Source organism: Notolabrus celidotus, chromosome 16, assembly GCF_009762535.1.
Source record: "Notolabrus celidotus isolate fNotCel1 chromosome 16, fNotCel1.pri, whole genome shotgun sequence".
Classification (NCBI taxonomy): domain Eukaryota; kingdom Metazoa; phylum Chordata; class Actinopteri; order Labriformes; family Labridae; genus Notolabrus; species Notolabrus celidotus.
This window is the reverse complement of record NC_048287.1, coordinates 26523054-26542714: the sequence shown is the minus strand read 5'-3', so window position 1 is coordinate 26542714 and position 19661 is coordinate 26523054. Positions and strand designations below refer to the sequence as shown.

Here is a 19661-nt window from a genome sequence, read left to right as displayed (position 1 = left end):
CAAAGCTTCTTTCTCAAAGCTGAAAACGTGGAGCACCAGTGCATGTCATGGCCTTCACTCCCATCTTTTCTCTGAAGGATTAGAGACTGTAGACTTGGATTCTGCTCCCTCAGACTGCTACTCATCTAAAATCTGAGACAGTACGAGATCATGAAAGTGTTTCACAGAGCGCAGGAAACTGATCGTAGAGGATTGTCACTGATGTTCAGAGGAATTAGATAGTGTCCCTTTCATCCTCATGCTTTCACCTGCAGACATCCTGGCTGGTTTGTTGATGCATTTCAGGGTCATGTAGTGGTCAGATCGGGTCAAACGCTTTGATCACAACCACGCCGAATTTGAATCCCACTTCAAATTTGCTGTATTTTCGTCTTTTAGTTCAGACCATGACTGTGATGATTTCTGTAGAGGAGTGCAGATCTTTGTTTTAGACACTGAAGGTGTTGTTGGACACTGCTCAAACACCTGTCCCTCAGTCATGGGGTCTTGCTGTTTGCTCATCATGAAAGCCTCATGTGTTCCCTCCTGCTCATGTTTGGTGTATTGTCGATTTTACAGCCGCGGGAGAAAGGCCGCATGCGCTTCCACAAGCTGCAGAACGTGCAGATCGCCCTGGACTTCCTTAAACACAGACAGGTCGGTAAAAAAAAATACACATTAAATGTCATATTAGATTTTTTTGTTTGTCTTCCTTCTTGAGTTTTTTTTATTTACTTTTGTTGTGAGTTTTATTGAAGGAAAACAGCTGTATAACACCCACACAGGTTATTGTCCTTTATGCTTCAGTGCTGGTTGCAAATAAACAAGCTTAGAATGAATCTTTTGTTTTATTCGTGCCACTTTCAGGTGAAACTTGTCAACATCAGGAATGATGACATTGCAGATGGAAACCCCAAGCTGACCCTGGGACTGATATGGACCATCATCCTTCACTTCCAGGTATTTTGACATTTAAATATCTGTAGTTTTGTCCTTAATTACTCTAAATTTAGCTGCTCGCATTCAGAGTAATTCTTCTTTCCCACCTCAGTGACACCTGTAGCTTTGTCTTTGCGTGCTAATGATCCAGCACCTGGTTGATATTCATATAAAGAGTCCTGTGCTGCTATTGGCTGAGGGATACTCACCCACTTCCAAAAGGTTGACACCCAGATTACCTAATACAGCAAAAGTATGAAAACACAGACAGAGTGCAGAGACTCTGCAGATATAGGCAGTACCAGACACTTATAGTGAGTCTTAAGAGGTGATGATGAGGGATTACTTCAGTGTGTGTGTGTGTGTGTGTGTGTGTGTGTGTGTGTGTGTGTGTGTGTGTGTGTGTGTGTGTGTGTGTGTGTGTGTGTGTGTGTGTGTGTGTGTGTGCATTTTTTTAGGACCGTCTTACTCATCGTGCCTTTAATCTTGGAGATCTGACAGAAATGATTGGACACAAGTTGTATAAATTGAATTTCCTTGCATTTTGCATGTATTCAAAGTGGACTAACTGAACCCTGCTGCTCACAGCTGGATCACATTTCCCCCCAAAATACATGTGGTGTTTATCCTTTAAACTGCACGCTGGCACATGAAGGCAGAACATCAGATTCTTCCGTTACACGAGTAACAGGCGTTTTCTATACCCTGCTTTCATTACATTGTGATTAGCTTGCTTCCTCTGCACTGTGAGGAAAATTAGATTGCTGTTCTCTCCATGGGGCTCAATCATCACTTTCAGTTTAGCTGAATGTTGACACAGCAGTTACAGAGCAGCGGAGTCCAGCAACCAATCATTTCCAAACGGGCTTTATTTGACATTTGGCAGCTTTGACATGCAACCACCACCGCTGCTTCTCCTGCCCTTGAGTGAGCGAAGACTAAACACTGAAACAAGTAGATTCATTCATTTTTTTCAAGAAGATTCACACGCAGGAGTTTCCTTTCTTACTCTTGGTCTTGGTTCAGTGAGAAACTATAGGTGCCGTTTAATCCAAAGGTGTTCACTCGTCCTGAATGTAAACAGTATTTATAGCTCATAGCTGCTATAAGACCACATAGAAGGAGAGCATTAGTCAGTCTGCAGAAATGTTCCTGATATTCTGGATCATGGAAAAACCGTGTGGGAGTGCATGGAGATTCTTTGATGCTATAGTGGGTATGATGGTTATGTTGGGATGTGGGATCCTGTTCCCTGCCCCGTGTGACTCAGTGGTTCCCTGGAGAAAGCTGGCAGGCAACCCGGGTGTTTCTTCCACTGCTGTGTGAGCAGTGATCTCCCTTCATTCAGTCTAACTGAACGCAAATGTGAAAATGTTTCCAAGCATGGACGCTGTTCAACTAATAAAACAAAAGAAAAGGTTGATGTTAATAATCTGAATCATCAGGCAGCTATTATTTCCGCAAAAACAGACCTTTAATCTCTTTGTTTTGGCTCATGCTAGTCACCACAAACAATGGTGGGTTTCCTGCGAGCTCCCCAGGTGCAGCTCACACTTTTCTGATCCACAGGTGACCAGTTAAATAGCAAACCTGATCGTGACAGAGAAAAAGTCAGGATTCTCTCAACACTCTTAAAATGAAAGAGTGCGAGGGCGGAGGTCCTGTTTCCATTCACTGAGCCTGAGTCTGAGTCACGCTGTGCCCACGTCCACACTGCAGCACCGGGGTTTCCCTTCTGTAGGGACAAATAGCAGAAGGAAGAGATGCCTTCGTTTTTTCCTCCTCCACCCTTTCCTGTAAAAAAAAAAAAAATGAAGGCTGCAAGTAAAATTGTTAGTTCTGCTGTGACTCATCAGCATACCCAAAAACACTCGAAATAGTGTACACTGTTTATAAAGCCACAGATGTTCCAGTCACAGTCTGGGGCATTCATCAGGACTGGAAGTGCAACTTCATTTAATGCATTTTGTACTTATGAGCTTATTGATGATATTTAAAGTAATTTTTCTCACTTCTGGATTTTTTTTAACAGTTACAAAAAACTAAGCAGTGAAAAAATAGAGCTGCACAATAAATTGCAATTTCATCACTATCACAATATGAGCATTAACATTAAACACGTCACATCAGCCTGAATTGATCACAGTAATGAGAATTATTTAATGCATAAAAGCAATGATTTCTCACTCAACATATGAACATTTTAGCTGCTGGTCAGAGGCCTGGGTTCAGTGATGATGCTTTCACACCATTACAGTAGACTAAGATGAAGCTCAAGCTAGCTATCAGCTACCCTCAGGTTAATTGGTGCCAATTTAGCAGTGAACAGCATAAATGTATGCACCTATAGTTATATCATGGCCGAGTTTTTCTTTTTGCATCACTTCTTTGTAATTCTTCATGCCTGTTTTTCAATTGAACTATGAGGTTTGATGTATTGAAACTGTTGGTGACAGTCCCTTGTGGTTCCACGTTTTAAGTCCCTCCTAAAACATCACAGGAACACATCTTACAAACCACATGTCGCTCATCCTACTCAGAACCGGGAACACAAACAAGAGTTTGTCCAACAGGTCAAATCGAAACCCTCCTCTCTGAATCAGCACTTACTGATCACTAGCTTGTCTCCAGTGATGTAAGAATCTGAGTTAAACACAAGGTACTGGTGCTGAAAGAAAGGAGGAGCGCTCAGTGAAGACACCCACCCCACAATGCCCTCTACTGATAAGTTTAGTAGCCCACCACACGGCTCCTCATGTCCCCCAAAGCCAGAGTTAGATGGGACGGATGGGCAGCGAGAGAAAGAGAAGATGTAATGAGATACGGATGGATCGGCTACTGTTATTGGTGCATGGCACATTAATTGATGATGAACTGGTGTCTATCAACAAGGCAAATAACCACCGGTTCTGACTCCTTAAAAAAAATTAAAACTTTTTGGGTTAATTTTGGATTCAGGAAGGACATGATGTTTCTGACGCAGGTTTTGTGTAAAACATGAAGAAAAGCAGGAAGATTTAAAAACTGAGTCATCTGATACGTACTTTCTAATATTACTTCATATGTTCTTGCAATATTGACCAATAAAATAACACATCACATACCTTCTTAGATCATGCAAACCTAATAAACACTAAATACTCAAGTTACAAATGAATTTGTGACTTGAGCAGTTTGAGTTTTCTGCATGAAGAACAGTGACTGAAAGGTTTCCTCTGATAGTTGCAGCCTTCACAAAACATGCATTGTATTGTCCGAAGCCCCACCCATCTTGTTGTGTATATCAGACCGAAAGAACACAATGGACTTTAATAATTACCATACATACATCTGATTATAGATGTGACACACACAGCGATGAACTGGTGATGGTGAACGCAAAATAGACATTACTAAGCAGCACAATCAAACTTAAGAATCCATTTCTGTTTTTTTCGATCTGTCCTCATTTTGTCTTCTCGTCTTCTTTCAAAAAAAAAGATATACTGCTGAGAGGTTTTCAGTTCAGTTATGTGCTCTTGTGACTCATAGTTCAGCCTCGGCGCTCTTATAAAAAGAGGAATTTGCCTGTGGTTCTGTTCCTGAGTCCAACATTCACTCACAGCAGTCAGAGGGTTTAATGAAAAGTTTGGTTTAAGGACATACAAAGTAGCTTTGTGAGGACAGTGACGCAGAGATGTTGTCTCTCTTGGGATTTGTGTTTCGCCCACATGTTATCACCGTGAAGTTGTTCTTGATGGATATTTATTCCCCTTGAAGTAAAAGTGGTGGTTGTTGTGTGTGGTTTCAAATGTGACTCATCTCAAGTCTGGAAGAAATCAGCGGAAAAAGTGGACAAAGAAAAAGTTATCCGCCTCACAACCAACATGTCGATCATATACAATATAAGAAACATAACAGAGGAAGTCAAATCTGGAAACTGTGTAAAAAACAAGTGGGAAGGAAGTTTTACTTTGTTTGTGGCTTGTTTTATTCATCAATCCTTGAGTTTTTACATTTCATTACACACATTTGAGCTATTTGTCAAACTCTAAATGATCAATAATAAGATCATTTTGAAATTAGTAGTACAACTCTCACTACTTTATATCACTGACCGGTTTCATCCTCTCCTCCTTCAGATCTCAGACATTCAGGTGAACGGCCAGTCGGACGACATGACGGCCAAAGAGAAGTTGCTGCTGTGGTCTCAGAGGATGGTGGAAGGATACCAAGGTCTGCGTTGTGACAACTTCACCACCAGCTGGAGGGATGGAAAGCTTTTCAACGCCATCATACACAAACACAGGTGAGACACTGATGCTGAGAAGGGCAAGGTTAGAGCTCAGACTTCAGATTTAGAGATTTGGGTCCAACTATGTGTGTACTAAAAATGTTTTATGTCTTGGATTGAGTTGGTAAGTCGAGCAGGAAAGAGCAGAAGATGAAAGATTTGATTTCACGTGAGTCTGATAATGCATGATGGGAAAAATGACTCTCCAAAAAGGGCTGCAGAGATGACGGTGTGACTCTGCAGCATAGAGAAGATTATGTAATAAAAAATGTCACAGAGATTTGCTGCTCTGATTTGCAGAGACATTTCCTGGTTGGAGAAACTTGCCTGGACTCGTGAAACCGCAGGACATAAATTTTCACATAGTGAGAAGGTCTTCACTGTGACCTCTCCATATTTCATGGTGCTGTGTCTTATTTTATTTATTGCTGTTAGTTCAGGAATGCCAAATTCATTTTTGACTTTCACAGCAGCACACTTGACTTGTCTGGACAACATGTGGTTTAGTTATATTGAAGTAAACAGAAATAAGTGAAGCACAGACTTCCTTAAGTCACTGCATTTCTCACCTGAAGTCTCAAAGGTAACACTTTTATCAAGCCTTCATTTAATATTTAGAAGCTTCACATTAATAATTCATAAGGGATTTTCAGAACAAGATATACTGTAGTTCTTAGAAGAACTAGAATAAATCTTCATGAGTTTGGACCTGAAGTTTTAAACCTGAAAGACTTACCCCTGTGAATATGAGCTCAAAAAATGTTTTAAAACATGCTCTAATAAGTAAGTAGGTAGGTAAGTAAGTAAATAAATAAGTAAATAAATGAGAAGGCAATTAAGCTAGTAAGTAACTAAGTAAGCAAGTAAGTAAGAAGTTAAGGAAGAAAGTATGAAATTGAGTAAGCGAGTAAGTAAGTAGGTAGGAAAGTGAATAAATTAGTAAGTAAGCAAGTAAGTAAGTAAGTAGGACAAGAAGTAAGTAAGCAAGTAAGTACTGTAAGTAAGTAGGAAAATAAGGAAGGAAGGAAGGAAGGAAGTAGGTAGGGATGTATGTAAGTAGGTAGGTAGGTAGGGAAGTAAGTAAGCAAGTAAATAAGTATGAAAATAAGTGAGAAGGCAAGTAAGTAGGTGGGGATTTAACTAAGGAGGAAATTAAGTAAGCGAGTGAGTAATTAGGAAAATAAGTAAGGAAGGAAATAAGTAGGTGGGGATCTAAGTATGTAAGCAAGTAAGTAAGTTAGTAAGCAAGTAGGTAGTGAGCTAAGTAAGTAGGTAGGTATGAAAATAAGTAAGTTAGTAAGCGAGTAAGTAAGTAGGTAGGAAAGTAAGTTAGTAAGCAAGAAAGTAAGTAGGTATGGATGTAAGTAAGTAGGTAGGGAAGTAATCAAGTAGGTAGGGAACTCAATAAGTAAGTAAATAATTAATTAAGAGAGTAAGTAAGTAGGTAAGTCAGTCAGTAAGTTAGAAATGAAGTAGTTAGCTAAGTAAATAAGTAGGTAAGTAAGTAAATAGTTAAATAAATGAATAAATTGCTTTCAGCTGCACCAGTGTTTGAACAATTTATCAAGTGTTTGACTTGGTAACAGCTTATAAATACTTCATTAGACTTATTAAACATTTCTCTCTTGGGTATGAGTTCCAAAATGTGGCTCTTAAAGGCAGCTGTGGTCATCTTCACTCTAAGTTAGAAACCGATTTTAATCTTTTCTCCCAACTTAGAATCCAAGTGTCCAAAAAAGATTTTAAAAAAGGGCTGCACAGCTTTGAGCTGCAGTATGCAAAGTAAAGGACCAGGGAGAAGTTTGGGTATTATGAGCACAGTAATGAAGTACTAAGCATAGTCTTTATACTGAGTTTGTCCCAAACAGTCACATTAAAGTAGAGCTAAATGCTCTGTGACTCAGACAGCAGCCAGTGGTTTAGACAGATTTGGACTTTTTTTCCTACGTTTTATAAAACTGCAGTGAGAAACAGACTTCCCTAAAGCAGATGATAAAATATTTCTGCACTGTAGATGCTTCCACACACTTTCCACAAGAGTAAAAGCCTACTGTAACAAACTGTACATGAATCAGCTGACCACAGCTGCTTTCTTTCTCATAAAGAAACTTCAAACTAAGCCCTGCATGAGAAGTTAACCATGTATGTTGGGTGGAGTCAGCGCCACTTTAAACACAGACAAACAAACCCTTCAGCATCACTCTCCTCACACCACAAAAACAACAAGAACAACCGGAGCTGGCATTATTCAGAGTGAAAAGTGAGAGCGTTTTCTTTGACGATGTGGGCGTATCACTCTCATTTGAGAAAAGGTTGCCCTGGAGGTATACTTACCGGAGGCTCGGCAGGTTGTAGCAAAACAGAGGTACGCTCACCGCTCTGCCACAGATTGTCTCCCGCTGGAGGAAGCGAAGGTCGTGCAGATTAAAGAGCTGCAGGGAGGAGTCCCAGGAATAATGGACTGAAGCAGGAACCTAACCAAAAGCTCACAATGAGAAGAGGATGGATGTAATCAGGACTTACCCGAGGACTTAAACCAGAGCGACATCAGTCTGGGAGCAACTTTTTTTATAACTTCATTTTTAGCTCAAACTTAAACTCTTAGAAACCTTTGGCACATCGACCTGGACCATTTCCACAATGCTGAACTTAAAGAGGAAGTTTCACTCAAAGCGGCGTCTGAACAGTGCATCCAGCAGCACTGCAGGCTCCGTCAGCGACCTGGAGGACCGGGTGATCATGCTGTGTGAGGACATCCCTGCTGAGAGCTCTTTTGACTCGGGACGAGGCTCCCAAAGCGCCGGGGCCCGCTCCAGTAGAGGCTCCCAGAGCGAAGAGCACGAATCAGGATCAGATCCCCACATCATGCGCCTGAGCAGGGACAGACTGTCCTATAGACAGGCCTGCTATGTGGAGAAAGAACCAACCCGGGGAAACAAAGAATACTACATCCAGAGAGTTGTGCAAGTGTATGACTGATTCTTCTTTGTCTTAATGTGTTGTTTTAAAAAGCTCTTTAAATGTGCAGCATCACCTGCACAGCAAAGTATCTTTTTTTCTGAGATGCACTTTTTAATGAGATGCTCTGTGCTTGTGCCTACATGCTTTTACACTGCGGTTATAATCCTGGCAAAGTGCACCTCAGAGGCAACGTGTCCGTCATCTTTGTGTATAAGATGTTGAGGGAATTTTAAGCTTCAATGGTTGTGAGAAATCATGTTTTTGCTTGCCTTTTCTGGCATCAAAAACCTTCTCACTACGCTGCCTCCAGCGATGTAAAAATAGTAAATATGCAAAGAAAAATTCTTCACCTGGCAGCCGTCCATTTGAAATTATGACTGCCAGGTTAGAAAACTCAAAGACAAAGCAGAAGCACTAAGTTCCAGGATAATTGATGAATATCTTTCTGGCTGACATTTTCAGCTGTCAGAGACGGTTTCAGCAAAGTCTTGATGGACAGAAAAAAACAAGCCTAACAAGCTATTTCCATTCACTGTTCTCTGTGTCTGCTCTCTGTCTGCAGGCCCTCTCTGATTGACATGAGCCAAGTGTACAGACAGAGCAACCAGGAGAACCTGGAGCAGGCCTTCAGCGTGGCAGAGAGGGACCTGGGTGTCACCAGACTGCTGGATCCTGAGGGTGAGCAAGTTAAAGAGCAGCCTCAGACTCACTGAGTCATAACTTGATTTAGAAAAGGATTTTTTTCTCATAACTGAAAATCATGCAGGGATCTGGGTTTGGTTAAGTATCTGTCACATCTGACACCAGGAACACTCCTCTTTTCCTCTGGATTAGCAGGGATCTCTTTTGACTTCCTTTTTTCTCCTTTTCCCTCTTTCTAGATGTGGATGTGCCCCATCCAGATGAGAAGTCCCTAATCACATATGTCTCCTCCCTGTATGATGCCATGCCCAGGGTACCAGACATTCAGGATGGTGTCAGAGCCAATGTAAGTCTTCCTCTTCCTCTTCATCTGCTCATGTTTTCTCTAGATTGTTAAAAAGACATTTTGCTGCAGACTGTTGTAAAAAAAATGTTTTAGTCCAAATGAACTCAATAAAAAAACATTTTTGACTAAATCTAAACTCCTAAATTGGCTAAAATCATTACATATTTTAAATGAAACATTCTCATCCTCACATTGAATTGTCCCCAAGTGTCTTCAAATGATCAAGGTCAGATTAGAGTGACTGGCAAGGATGCAGAAATATAATGAGGACCCTTCTCTGCTCTCTGAAGATGTGTGCATCCTCTTACTTTGAACATTGTGTGTGCAATCATATTCAGTGTAGCTTGCCAAGTACTCTAGCTAACAGATTCATGTATTGTTTTAGCAACATGCCAAGAACTATCTCATGACAACTGACTGGCAAACAGATAACAATAAAAGTTGCTTTTGAGAGGCTCAGGAAGGAAGGCATGTGGCAAAAAGTAAATTGGCCTGCACATTTAACTATTTGTTATATGATATATGACATGACCTGACATAATGTTTTCAGTGGTTTTTCAGGTTATGATGCAAAACAATACTAAACAATACAATATTGGTACCATATGATGCAATACCTAACAATACAATATGATATGACACGCTACGAAAAGATCCAATACGATCCAATATGATACGATAAGATACGATATGATACCAAACCATACAATAGTTTACAATGTATTATTGCACAATAACACAATATATTTTAATGTCCCTTTAGAGAAATGTGGAATAGACATTTGTGCAGTTAATGCTTCTTATTGTAGTAGTTTAAATGATTGCCAAAACAAAACAATGGTCCAACCTCATCCAAGCATTGAGGAGCAAGGATCCATAATCTATCAGCAATAACACCATAACCCCATAAAATGAGATCAAAGTTTTTGTCTTTAAGAGAAACTCTAACTTAATAAAGAAATTCTTGAATTCAGTGTGTATCCATTTAAAATGATTAAAAAGTGACAAGTCTTGTAACTGATTGTCAAAGCATGAGAAGCTTTAGAAATTCTGTTTAATAATCAAAAACATGATTTGTTTCACTCAGGAGATCTTAACCCTGTTAAACTGAACCTTGTGTTTGTGCTGCAGGAGCTGGAGCTGCGTTGGCAGGAGTATTATGAGCTGGTCACCGTGCTGCTGCAGTGGATCAGGCACCACATCCTCGTCTTTGACGAGAAGAAGTTCCCCACCAGCTATGAGGAGATCGAGGTCAGCAGATCTCAGCCTGGATATGTTTTTTCTTACATTACAGATAAATAACACAGATGATGACACAAACATTCATCTGTTTTTTGATCTGCAGGTTCTTTGGCGTCAGTTTCTGAAGTTTAAGGAAACAGAGCTCCCTGCAAAAGAGGCCGACAAGAACCGGTCCAAACATATCTTCAAGTCTTTTGAGGTCAGTGTCATATTGATCAAAACAGATTACAATGGTTTGCAAAACATTTAAACCCTGTATTTAATTGAAAAAAGTGCAAAAACCAAAAAAATGTTCAGACTGAAAAATGTTATTGCTTTATGAAAAATAAATACTCATTATAAATTTGATGCTAGCAACATGTATTCAAAACTTAGCACCTTTTCTATAATGGAGCCATGTTGTTGGAATTCATGCAAAATGCAGTTTGGCATCTTCTTTCTGTATTATGCAAGGTCTTCCCTGAAAAAGGGAGAGTCAAACTGTGTTCATAGACAGTGATTTTTGGAAGTGATTTTGTGCCAATGCAGTGATCTCCACTACAGAGCAATGTCTGTTTTTAATGCAGTGCCACCTGAGGGCCTGAAAATCATCACCATCCAGTATTAATTTGTTGCCTTGTCCCTTTTGCACAGTGATTTCTCCCATGTTTAACTCTTTATAGACAAAACAATTAGAGTAGCAAATAACAAGGAATCGTTGATCATGAAAATAATGGTTGTTTCTATTCTACAGGGTGCAGTTCAGGCGGGTCAGGTCAAAATGCCGCCCGGTTACCACCCATTTGATGTGGAGAAGGAGTGGGGTCGTCTTCACGTCTCCATCCTGGAGAGAGAGCGTCTCCTCAGGATGGAGTTTGAGAGGCAAGTGTGCCACCGTCCAAACCTCATCACGTGCTCTGTTGCCAAAGCAAACTTCACTTTTTTATTTTGAAGAAGTGAACCAAAAACCACTGAGTATTAAGAAAAACATCTGAATCATCACACAACGGTCGCTGTGTATGAAGATGACTCAGTTCCTAATGATTAGGTCTGTGTTGGCAGGAAAATGAAACTTATTTGTGGGGAGGGAAATAGAATCCCATTAGGGCAAACACATGATGACTGTGCCACCGCCAACAATAATATGGTCACTTGATAGTCGCTCATAAAAAACTCATTTAATCACAAGGTCGGCAGGGTGTAGCCTTTAGTTTTGATTCTTCCAGACTTTAGAAAATACTGCTGAGCATTTGAAAAGATACCATCTGTACTGTACAGACAGACAGACAGACAGACAGACAGAGATCATCATGGCTTTCATGCATCAGGGGTACGATATGAAGTATTTATTCCCCCAGAGGAGAACGTGAGTGCTTTCACTTCTTTACTTACTAGTTTGTTTTCATTGTTCTGAGAAACTGGTTTAACTTTTGTTATTGCAAAATAAGACCAAGAAAAGACAAATGGACAGGTTGTTTACTTTGTCTAGAAAGCTATTTGACCTTTGACCTCTCTTAACTGCAGGCTGGAGCGGCTGCAGAGGATCGTCAGCAAGGTCCAGATGGAGTCTGGGGTGTGTGAGGAGCAGCTCAACCAGGTGGAGACTCTGCTGCAGACGGTGAGATGCAAAAACAACAGAGTTGGAAAAGAAAATCATATTTATTTGGAAATCATTAAAACCACATCACACGCAGTGCTGAAATGTTTCTCTGTGTGCTGCAGGACGTGAGGATGATGAGCGCAGGTAAACCTCCTCAGCACACGGCGGAGATGGAGGGCGACCTGGAGAAAGCAGAAGGGATGATTCGCCTCCTTTTCAATGATGTTCAGCTGCTCAAAGATGGACGCCACCTTCAAGCTGAGCAGATGTACCGCAGGTAAAACAGACACAAATCAAACCCTGCAATAATATAACTAACATTCCAGACGAGGGCTGCAGAACAAGACAGACTAATTACTAATTGATATATGTATGCATTTACTTTTTGTAAATGTACTTTTTGTGATATTTTATTTTACAGCTGGAACTAGAATGCCAAATATTTGAAGTTTGAAGGACTTAATATTTGGCATTTCTTCTTGTTGACAACAAACAGAATATTATTGTTGTTATTATTTGTATTCCTGTTGATAAGCTTATCAATTATCTATTTTTTTCTGCCATCACATCTTGATATTCTTAAATTCATTCTCTCTGCAGAGTCTATCGTCTCCATGAGAGGCTGGTGAACCTCCGCAGCGAGTACAACCTGCGGCTCAAGTCGGGCGTGAGCGTCTCGCAGATCCCCATGACTCAGATCCACACCGCCCAGGTCCAGGTCCTGCAGCAGGCCCCCATGAGGGTGCGGCCCGAGCTTGATGAAGTCACCATGCGTTACATGCAAGATCTGTTGGGCTGGGTGGAGGAGAACCAGCGGCGGGTGGATGACGGGGAGTGGGGATCAGACCTGCCCACCGTGGAGTCCCAGCTGGGCAGCCACCGCGGCCTGCACCAGTCTGTGGAGGAGTTTCGCTCCAAGATCGAGAGGGCGAAGGCTGACGAGGTAAAAGAAACTGAAACAACAGACATGAGGGAATATCTCAAATAGAAGATACTCTATATTCTATATAGCATGACTCAATTCAACTCAATCACAGCCTTCATCCTGATGATGTTAAGGGGTGAAACTAGTCTGTCATCAAGCCAACAGCAGAGATAATGTGGAATGAAGAAAAACAAAGTCACAGGGTGCTTTAAGGAGGCAGAAAAATTAGTATTCATGTTGTTCTCATGCATGTTTCACATGCATCTGGAGATATTAACACTGTGTTTACACTTTTTATACTTCTTTTTTAGACTTTCCTTTTCTTTTTATCCCTTTGGTTTGCATTAAAAAATTTGTTCAAACACAACTCTTTAAAAGTTGAGATTTATATTGTCACAGAAAAACTTGGTTGGATTAAGTAAGACGATATCACTGTAAGACGAAAGCAACTTTCCTGGTTAACAGTTTCTTCACTGTCCTGTTTCTAAAGTCTCTGATGTCCTCTCTTCTGTTTCAGAGTCAGATCTCACCTGCTAGCAAAGCTGCCTATCGCGAATATCTGGGAAAACTGGAGCTGCAGTACGGCAAGCTGCTGGTGAGTCATAAAAAAATACATTAAAATAAATGGACTCTTATCATGTTAATGTAAAATTGTCAAAGAAGTCTTATTGTTTGCACAAACAGAGAAAATATGTATGGTCTGACTGCAGAATCCTCTAGGTCTTGAAAAGTCTCTCAGAAGATGAGCTCACATTTGTTTAGTTATTTTATCTTTAGTAAAATCGATTGGTTTGATACTTTCAAACCTCTGCTGTTATAATTTATAAACAACAGGAGCTAAATTTCATTGCATCTGTTTTCTAACCGTTATTTGTTAAACATGGTACAACTTGGTGGACTCTGCAGTGAGGTCTAAATGTCTTAAAAACACGTATTCAGCTTTAAGTTCTCTGTCCTCCTCCTGTTTCATCTGATCCAGTCTGTCAGTCTCTCAGATTGTATCTCACATCTTTGTTCTTGATTCTCTCCAGAACGCCTCTAAGGCCCGTCTGCGTTACCTGGTGGAGCTTCACGCCTTCGTGGTGGCAGCCACCAAAGAGCTGATGTGGCTGAACGAGAAAGAAGAAGAGGAGGTGAACTACGACTGGAGTGATAAAAACACCAACATGGCCGCCAAGAAAGAAAACTACTCGGTACAGGATCAGTGTGATGCTTTTATAGCTTTGTAGTAAAGCTGATGTTGATTGGTGAGATAACTCTGGTTTGTTGTCTGAGCAGGGTTTGATGAGAGATCTGGAGCTCAGGGAGAAGAAGATGAACGGAGTCCAGACTACAGGAGACAAACTGCTGCGGGACGGGCACCCTGCCAGGAAGACAATAGAGGTAATGATGGAAAAAACATAAAAATTAAATACAGGAATCTCAATTTGAAGGTTGACTTCATTATTTTACCCTCCCTCCCTCCTCAGTCCTTCACTGCAGCTCTGCAGACTCAGTGGAGCTGGATCCTTCAGCTGTGCTGCTGCATCGAAACCCACCTGAAAGAAAACACAGCGCACTTCCAGGTTTGTTTACAGAGCAACACTTCATAAAATCATTCCTGTTTGCTTACCTTTCTATTTAGTAGTTTGTCTTACTGTTGCTGTTTGTATATTTAACTTCTCCCCTCTCTTCCTCATTTAGTTCTTCTCTGACGTGAAGGAGGCAGAGGACCAGATCAAAAAGATGCATGACACAATGAAGAGGAAGTACACCTGTGACCGCTCAATCACAGCCACACGTCTGGAAGATCTCCTGCAGGACGCAGCTGTAGGTTTTTTATAACCTGACTTTTGTTTTCTCCCACAACACATCAAAATACTTTAATCACACTGTGGAAGAGTACAGCTTGTTCTAAGTGATGTGAAATATCTGTCACATGAGACACATTAGCACCATGCTGAGAAGAGCTGAAGCTTTTTAATGAGGCTTAATAACAATATTGTCCCTTTAAGACCATAAAGAGTTGTTTTAAAAGCTGTTGTAAGGAACTTTTGATTTATTATCAATTTTGGCGCCCCCTTGTGGACAAAGTGATACCTCTTATCTCTTTTCCTGTACATGCAAAAGTAGTGTTTTCAACAAATACCTCATCCTGTTGTCTTTTAACAGTCACATTTATCACGCAATGTGATTCTTTTCCATGAAAACAGTCAGATAAAGGCTCTACAGACAGATTTCAATCATCTGGTCTTGCATCAGAGCGGTTTCAGGCATTTAAAAATGACAACAGACAGGGTTTCAGTGTTTGTGCTGACGGTCTTGTTAGCTTTTGAAGGTCATGAATGGGCATCAGTATCAGTTTCAGTCTGTTTCTCAGCTGGTTAAAAACTCCTCAGTGCGACTTTAAGATTTGGTTTGAATGTGTTTCCGTCACAGGATGAGAAAGAGCAAATGAACGAGTTCAAAACTCACCTGGAAGGACTAAAGCGAAGAGCCAAGACCATCGTCCAGCTCAAACCACGAAACCCTGCCACAGCAATAAAAGGCAAACAGCCCGTCCAGGCTGTGTGTGACTTCAAACAGATGGAGGTGAGTCAATATTCAAAGACTTACCTGAGGTTATTAAATGCTTAATCACAGAAAAATCATTTCCAGGTGAAAACAGTAACATGAGGACCGATGTTTTTCCTCCTTCAGATCACGGTCCATAGAGGAGACGAGTGCGCTCTGCTCAACAACTCGCAGCCCTTCCAGTGGAGGGTGCTGAACGATAAAGGCAGCGAGTCCACCGTTCCATCTATCTGCTTCCTGGTTCCCCCCACCAATAAGGACGCTGTCAACAGTGTCGCTGGGTGAGTCAGAGTCACCTCAGGGTGTTTGAGATAAGTCTAAAACCAAAACTCAGGGTGCTAATCTCCACTTAACCTCCCGCAGACTGGACGGAAACCTCCAGAGGATCCAGACGATGTGGCAGACGATGTTCGTGGACATGAAGAGTCTGCTGTCCTGGCAGTATCTGATGAGAGACATCCACATCATCAAAACCTGGAACATCTCCATGGTAAGAACGCAGGAAGAACTATCAGAGGAACTCAACCTATGAATCATAAAAAACAATGTAGCCTGTTACCAAAGACAAGAGAATATACAACAAGTCTTTTACACTGAAATATCCAGTGTCACAAATTCAACCTTTAATTGTTTCTTTTTTTTACTCACTATTTATTACATTTAAGAATACTTATGCAATACTTGTGCAAAAATTGAACAGCTTTGAACATGAATTACATCCATATTCTGATTGCCATTGTAAAAAAGCAAAATATGCAAATAATCTGCCTTTTATAAATCAAACCAAGAGAAGTGTGGAGCTGGAGTTTAACATTTTCCTCTCCCTGTGGCGTTGAAAATATTACAATTTGATTGTGTTACTACAAAAGGATAATTATAAAAATTGGCAGGCGTTTTGCTGATTATTTATTTCACTAGCAGAATATACTTAGCTTAAATTTACCCCCTTCTGTGGATCATCTTTGTACAAACCTGATTTCCAAAAAGTTGGGTCGCTGTGTAAAATATTGAGCAAGAAAATACGATTCCAAATTCTTTGCAGGAACATTTTTCTGACGCTGTTGAACTCTTTTCTCATGCAGTCTCTCCCAGAGTTATGAACCTCTTCCTATCTTTACTTCAGAGAGACTCAGCCTCTCTGAAAGCCCTTTTTATATCCAGTCATGTCTCTCACCTTAACTAACCTAATCAGTTGGCAGATGTTCCTCTGGGTGCTTTTGTAGCACTTTTTCTGAGTTTTGTTGTCCTTGCTTCAACTCTTTCTAAAAGTGTTGCTGGCAATTAGTGTATATTTTTTACATCAAACAATAACAAGTTTGCAATTTCAACATTTCATATGTTGTCTTCTCACTATTTTAAAGTAAACATAAGATATCAAGAATTTGCAAACCATCAAAATCTGATTTTACATCAACATTTTACACATCGTCAAAACTATTCTGAATATTATGTTGTCTCCTTCTTAAAACCTTTTTATTGTCCTTTGATTTTTTTTTTCCACGTCTATATTAACAATGATTTATTGGTCTATTGTTTCATCTTTATTCTGTTTAATTTGAATTTATTCTTCTTAACCCTTTGCAATGTATTTTGTTTTTGTACTGTTAGAATTTTTTCTGCCGTGCTTTGTCTGTCAAAACACTTGTTAACATTTCTTTTGATAGACCCTTTATAGCTAAAATTATTATTATTATTATTATTATTATTATTATTATTATTATTATTATTATTATTATTACTTTTATTATCTTATTTAAAGTATCATGTTATATTTGTCTTCTTTGCCCCTGTTCTTCTTCACCTGCAGTTTAAGACCCTGAGGGTGGAGGAGTACCGCCTAGCTCTCAGGAACCTGGAGCTGCACTACCAGGACTTCCTCAGAGACAGCCAGGACTCTCAGATGTTCGGGGCCGAGGACAGAATGCAGGTGGAAACCAACTACAACCGAGCCAACCAGCACTACAACACCATGGTCAGCTCTGCAGAACAAGGTGTGTACTGCTTTGTTATCTATACTTGGTTAACATCACACCAACATGATCTTTATTTAGTTTCTCATAAAGCACATTTATTTTGTTAAAGCTTGAGTTGAACTTTACATTCCTTCATCAAATCATTCCTGTGTTGAAATCTTTCATGGTCATTTGTGTGTAAGTTGACTGTTGGGTTCACGTTACAGGCTACGAGCCACCCCGGGCAGGTAAGGTGTTTCAGTTACAGCACCTGATGTGCAGTAGAAGCTTTTGATTGGCTGGACCGGACTGTGTGTGTGTGTTACTGGTGTGTGTGTGTGTGTTTTTGCACTGAATGCTGTTGTGCTGTCATGATCCATTTCACTCATTAACTGGAATCACCTCCCTCATCCTCACTGATTTTTACTCCTCCTTCACTTCACTCATCGATGCATTCCCCTCTCTGTGCATGGGTCTCTGAATCACTGAATGTTTCAATCCCTCAATAGATAGATTAATCAATCTAACAAATGGAATCAATATAACATGGATGGTTTACTGTCTGAAATGTGATGGAGATACTTTAACATATAATAGAGTCTAAGTAACTAAATCACATGAAGTCATTAAGATGATTTTAGAAAAGTTTTCAATAAGTTTAATTAAACACCAAAATGAAAATAATGTTAAAGCTCCTGTGGGGAACTTTGGATTCGTGTTGATTTTGGCGCCACCGTGGACAAAGCGGTCCCTCTGCGCTGACTTTGTCCCATACATGTAATGATTTAAAAGATATATATTATTTCAATCAAATGTAGGGATGTTCTGAAGCAGCTAATTTCATAGTTGTTACATTAAGAAATCTGAATTATGAATAACCGACTTGTCTAACTGTAAGATAGTACAGTAAAACAGTCTAAATTGAACACGTGATCACAGGGTCTGTGAGTCAACAATGTCAAATTGTTTTACCAAGTGAAGCTAACACTAGCAGAGCTAGCACCACCAGCCTTCACTCCTCCTTGCAGGTTAATGTCATAGGCTGTATATATAATGGACAGTGTCACTCCGCCTTTTCCCATTGAACGGTTTTGAAGCCAAAATATCCCGTTCTAGAACGCAGACATCTTGTACATTTTCTGCAGCAGTAGGTAATTTGTGTGTTTCCACCGTAACAAGCTCCGCCCTGCAGCCTACCGTTCTGAGGTCCTACTGAGTTTCTCTCTACAGCAGCTGTCAATCAAAGTAAAACCGGATGTAAAACCCCGTTTTTTAACCTCTAATAACTAACGAAAAAGAAACTTTTCAGAAAAAAGAGGCCTTGAACACAAAACAGTCAAATAATAACTACATATCACCACAGCGTACAGATGTGAGAAACATTCGTACGACGTGTATTTATTTTTTAAAGTTTGACCGCAGCCCCATTCAAATGAATGGGGGAGACAGAGTTTTTGACCTGTACTGCAGCCAGCCACCAGGGGGAGCTGCTCTTTGTGGCGGCCTTACTTCGAGCCAAGCAAGATGGCGTCCATTTTTTTTTTACAGTCTATGGTTAACGTCCACATGCCTGTGCTGGTTACACAGTGCTCCAGTCGAGTGACACAGCCTACACACAACTTTATCTCCCTCTTTCATCTGTAATTGTTTACATTAGGGTAGTAGAGCTTTATAGCATTACAGCAGTAGCCATTAACTGGAGCTACAGTGTCAACTAGTGGCGGGTGGCTGCACTACAGCTTAGTCACAATATATGACCATTTCAGGGCTACAGTGATTACAAATATTCAGAATTTGCTAAACCAATAAGTAATTCCGGTGACGATGAGCAAGAGAAAGACTGTTTTATTGCTTTGTCAGCTAAACGTACATACTCCTTGTCACATCGATCACTTTCAGAGAATAGTTGCAGTGGAAAATGTTTCTAAAAAAAGCTGTTTCTGCAGCATGCTGTTGATCAACTCATCTCACATCCTCTCTGTGGCAGAGGTTTCAGGCATTAGAAATATACACTCTCTTTGCTGATGGTCTGATTTGCTTTGGATGCATCTGATTTAATCTCAGTTTGTTTCATGACCAGATAAAACCTCCTCACAGGAGCTTTGAATGTTAGAAACTGTTGAATGAGTATGGGAACTAACTTTAAATATTTCATGTTTCTATGACTGATTTTACCTGCTTTGATATCCCCTGGAATCCAAACCATGACTCCAACTAACAACTCGCCTTTTTTCCCCCACTTGTTTCTGCTCTGTGCAAACAAATAACAT

General features: G+C 40.3%; 1 protein-coding gene across 1 annotated transcript in view; it reads left to right on the top strand.

The window, feature by feature from the left end:
• Positions 1–19661, top strand: part of pleca (plectin a) — a 124134-nt gene that overhangs the window by 85657 nt on the left and 18816 nt on the right. Inside the window, exons 5-25 of the mRNA XM_034704933.1 lie at positions 559–636; positions 847–939; positions 5040–5206; positions 8715–8830; positions 9034–9140; positions 10272–10391; positions 10486–10581; positions 11116–11243; positions 11886–11979; positions 12084–12238; positions 12562–12904; positions 13404–13481; positions 13918–14079; positions 14165–14269; positions 14356–14451; positions 14570–14695; positions 15305–15457; positions 15566–15720; positions 15803–15929; positions 17247–17430; positions 17619–17639. Coding sequence (XP_034560824.1) covers positions 559–636; positions 847–939; positions 5040–5206; positions 8715–8830; positions 9034–9140; positions 10272–10391; positions 10486–10581; positions 11116–11243; positions 11886–11979; positions 12084–12238; positions 12562–12904; positions 13404–13481; positions 13918–14079; positions 14165–14269; positions 14356–14451; positions 14570–14695; positions 15305–15457; positions 15566–15720; positions 15803–15929; positions 17247–17430; positions 17619–17639 — 2704 coding nt within the window. The remainder of the gene's footprint in view (positions 1–558; positions 637–846; positions 940–5039; positions 5207–8714; positions 8831–9033; positions 9141–10271; positions 10392–10485; positions 10582–11115; positions 11244–11885; positions 11980–12083; positions 12239–12561; positions 12905–13403; positions 13482–13917; positions 14080–14164; positions 14270–14355; positions 14452–14569; positions 14696–15304; positions 15458–15565; positions 15721–15802; positions 15930–17246; positions 17431–17618; positions 17640–19661) is intronic.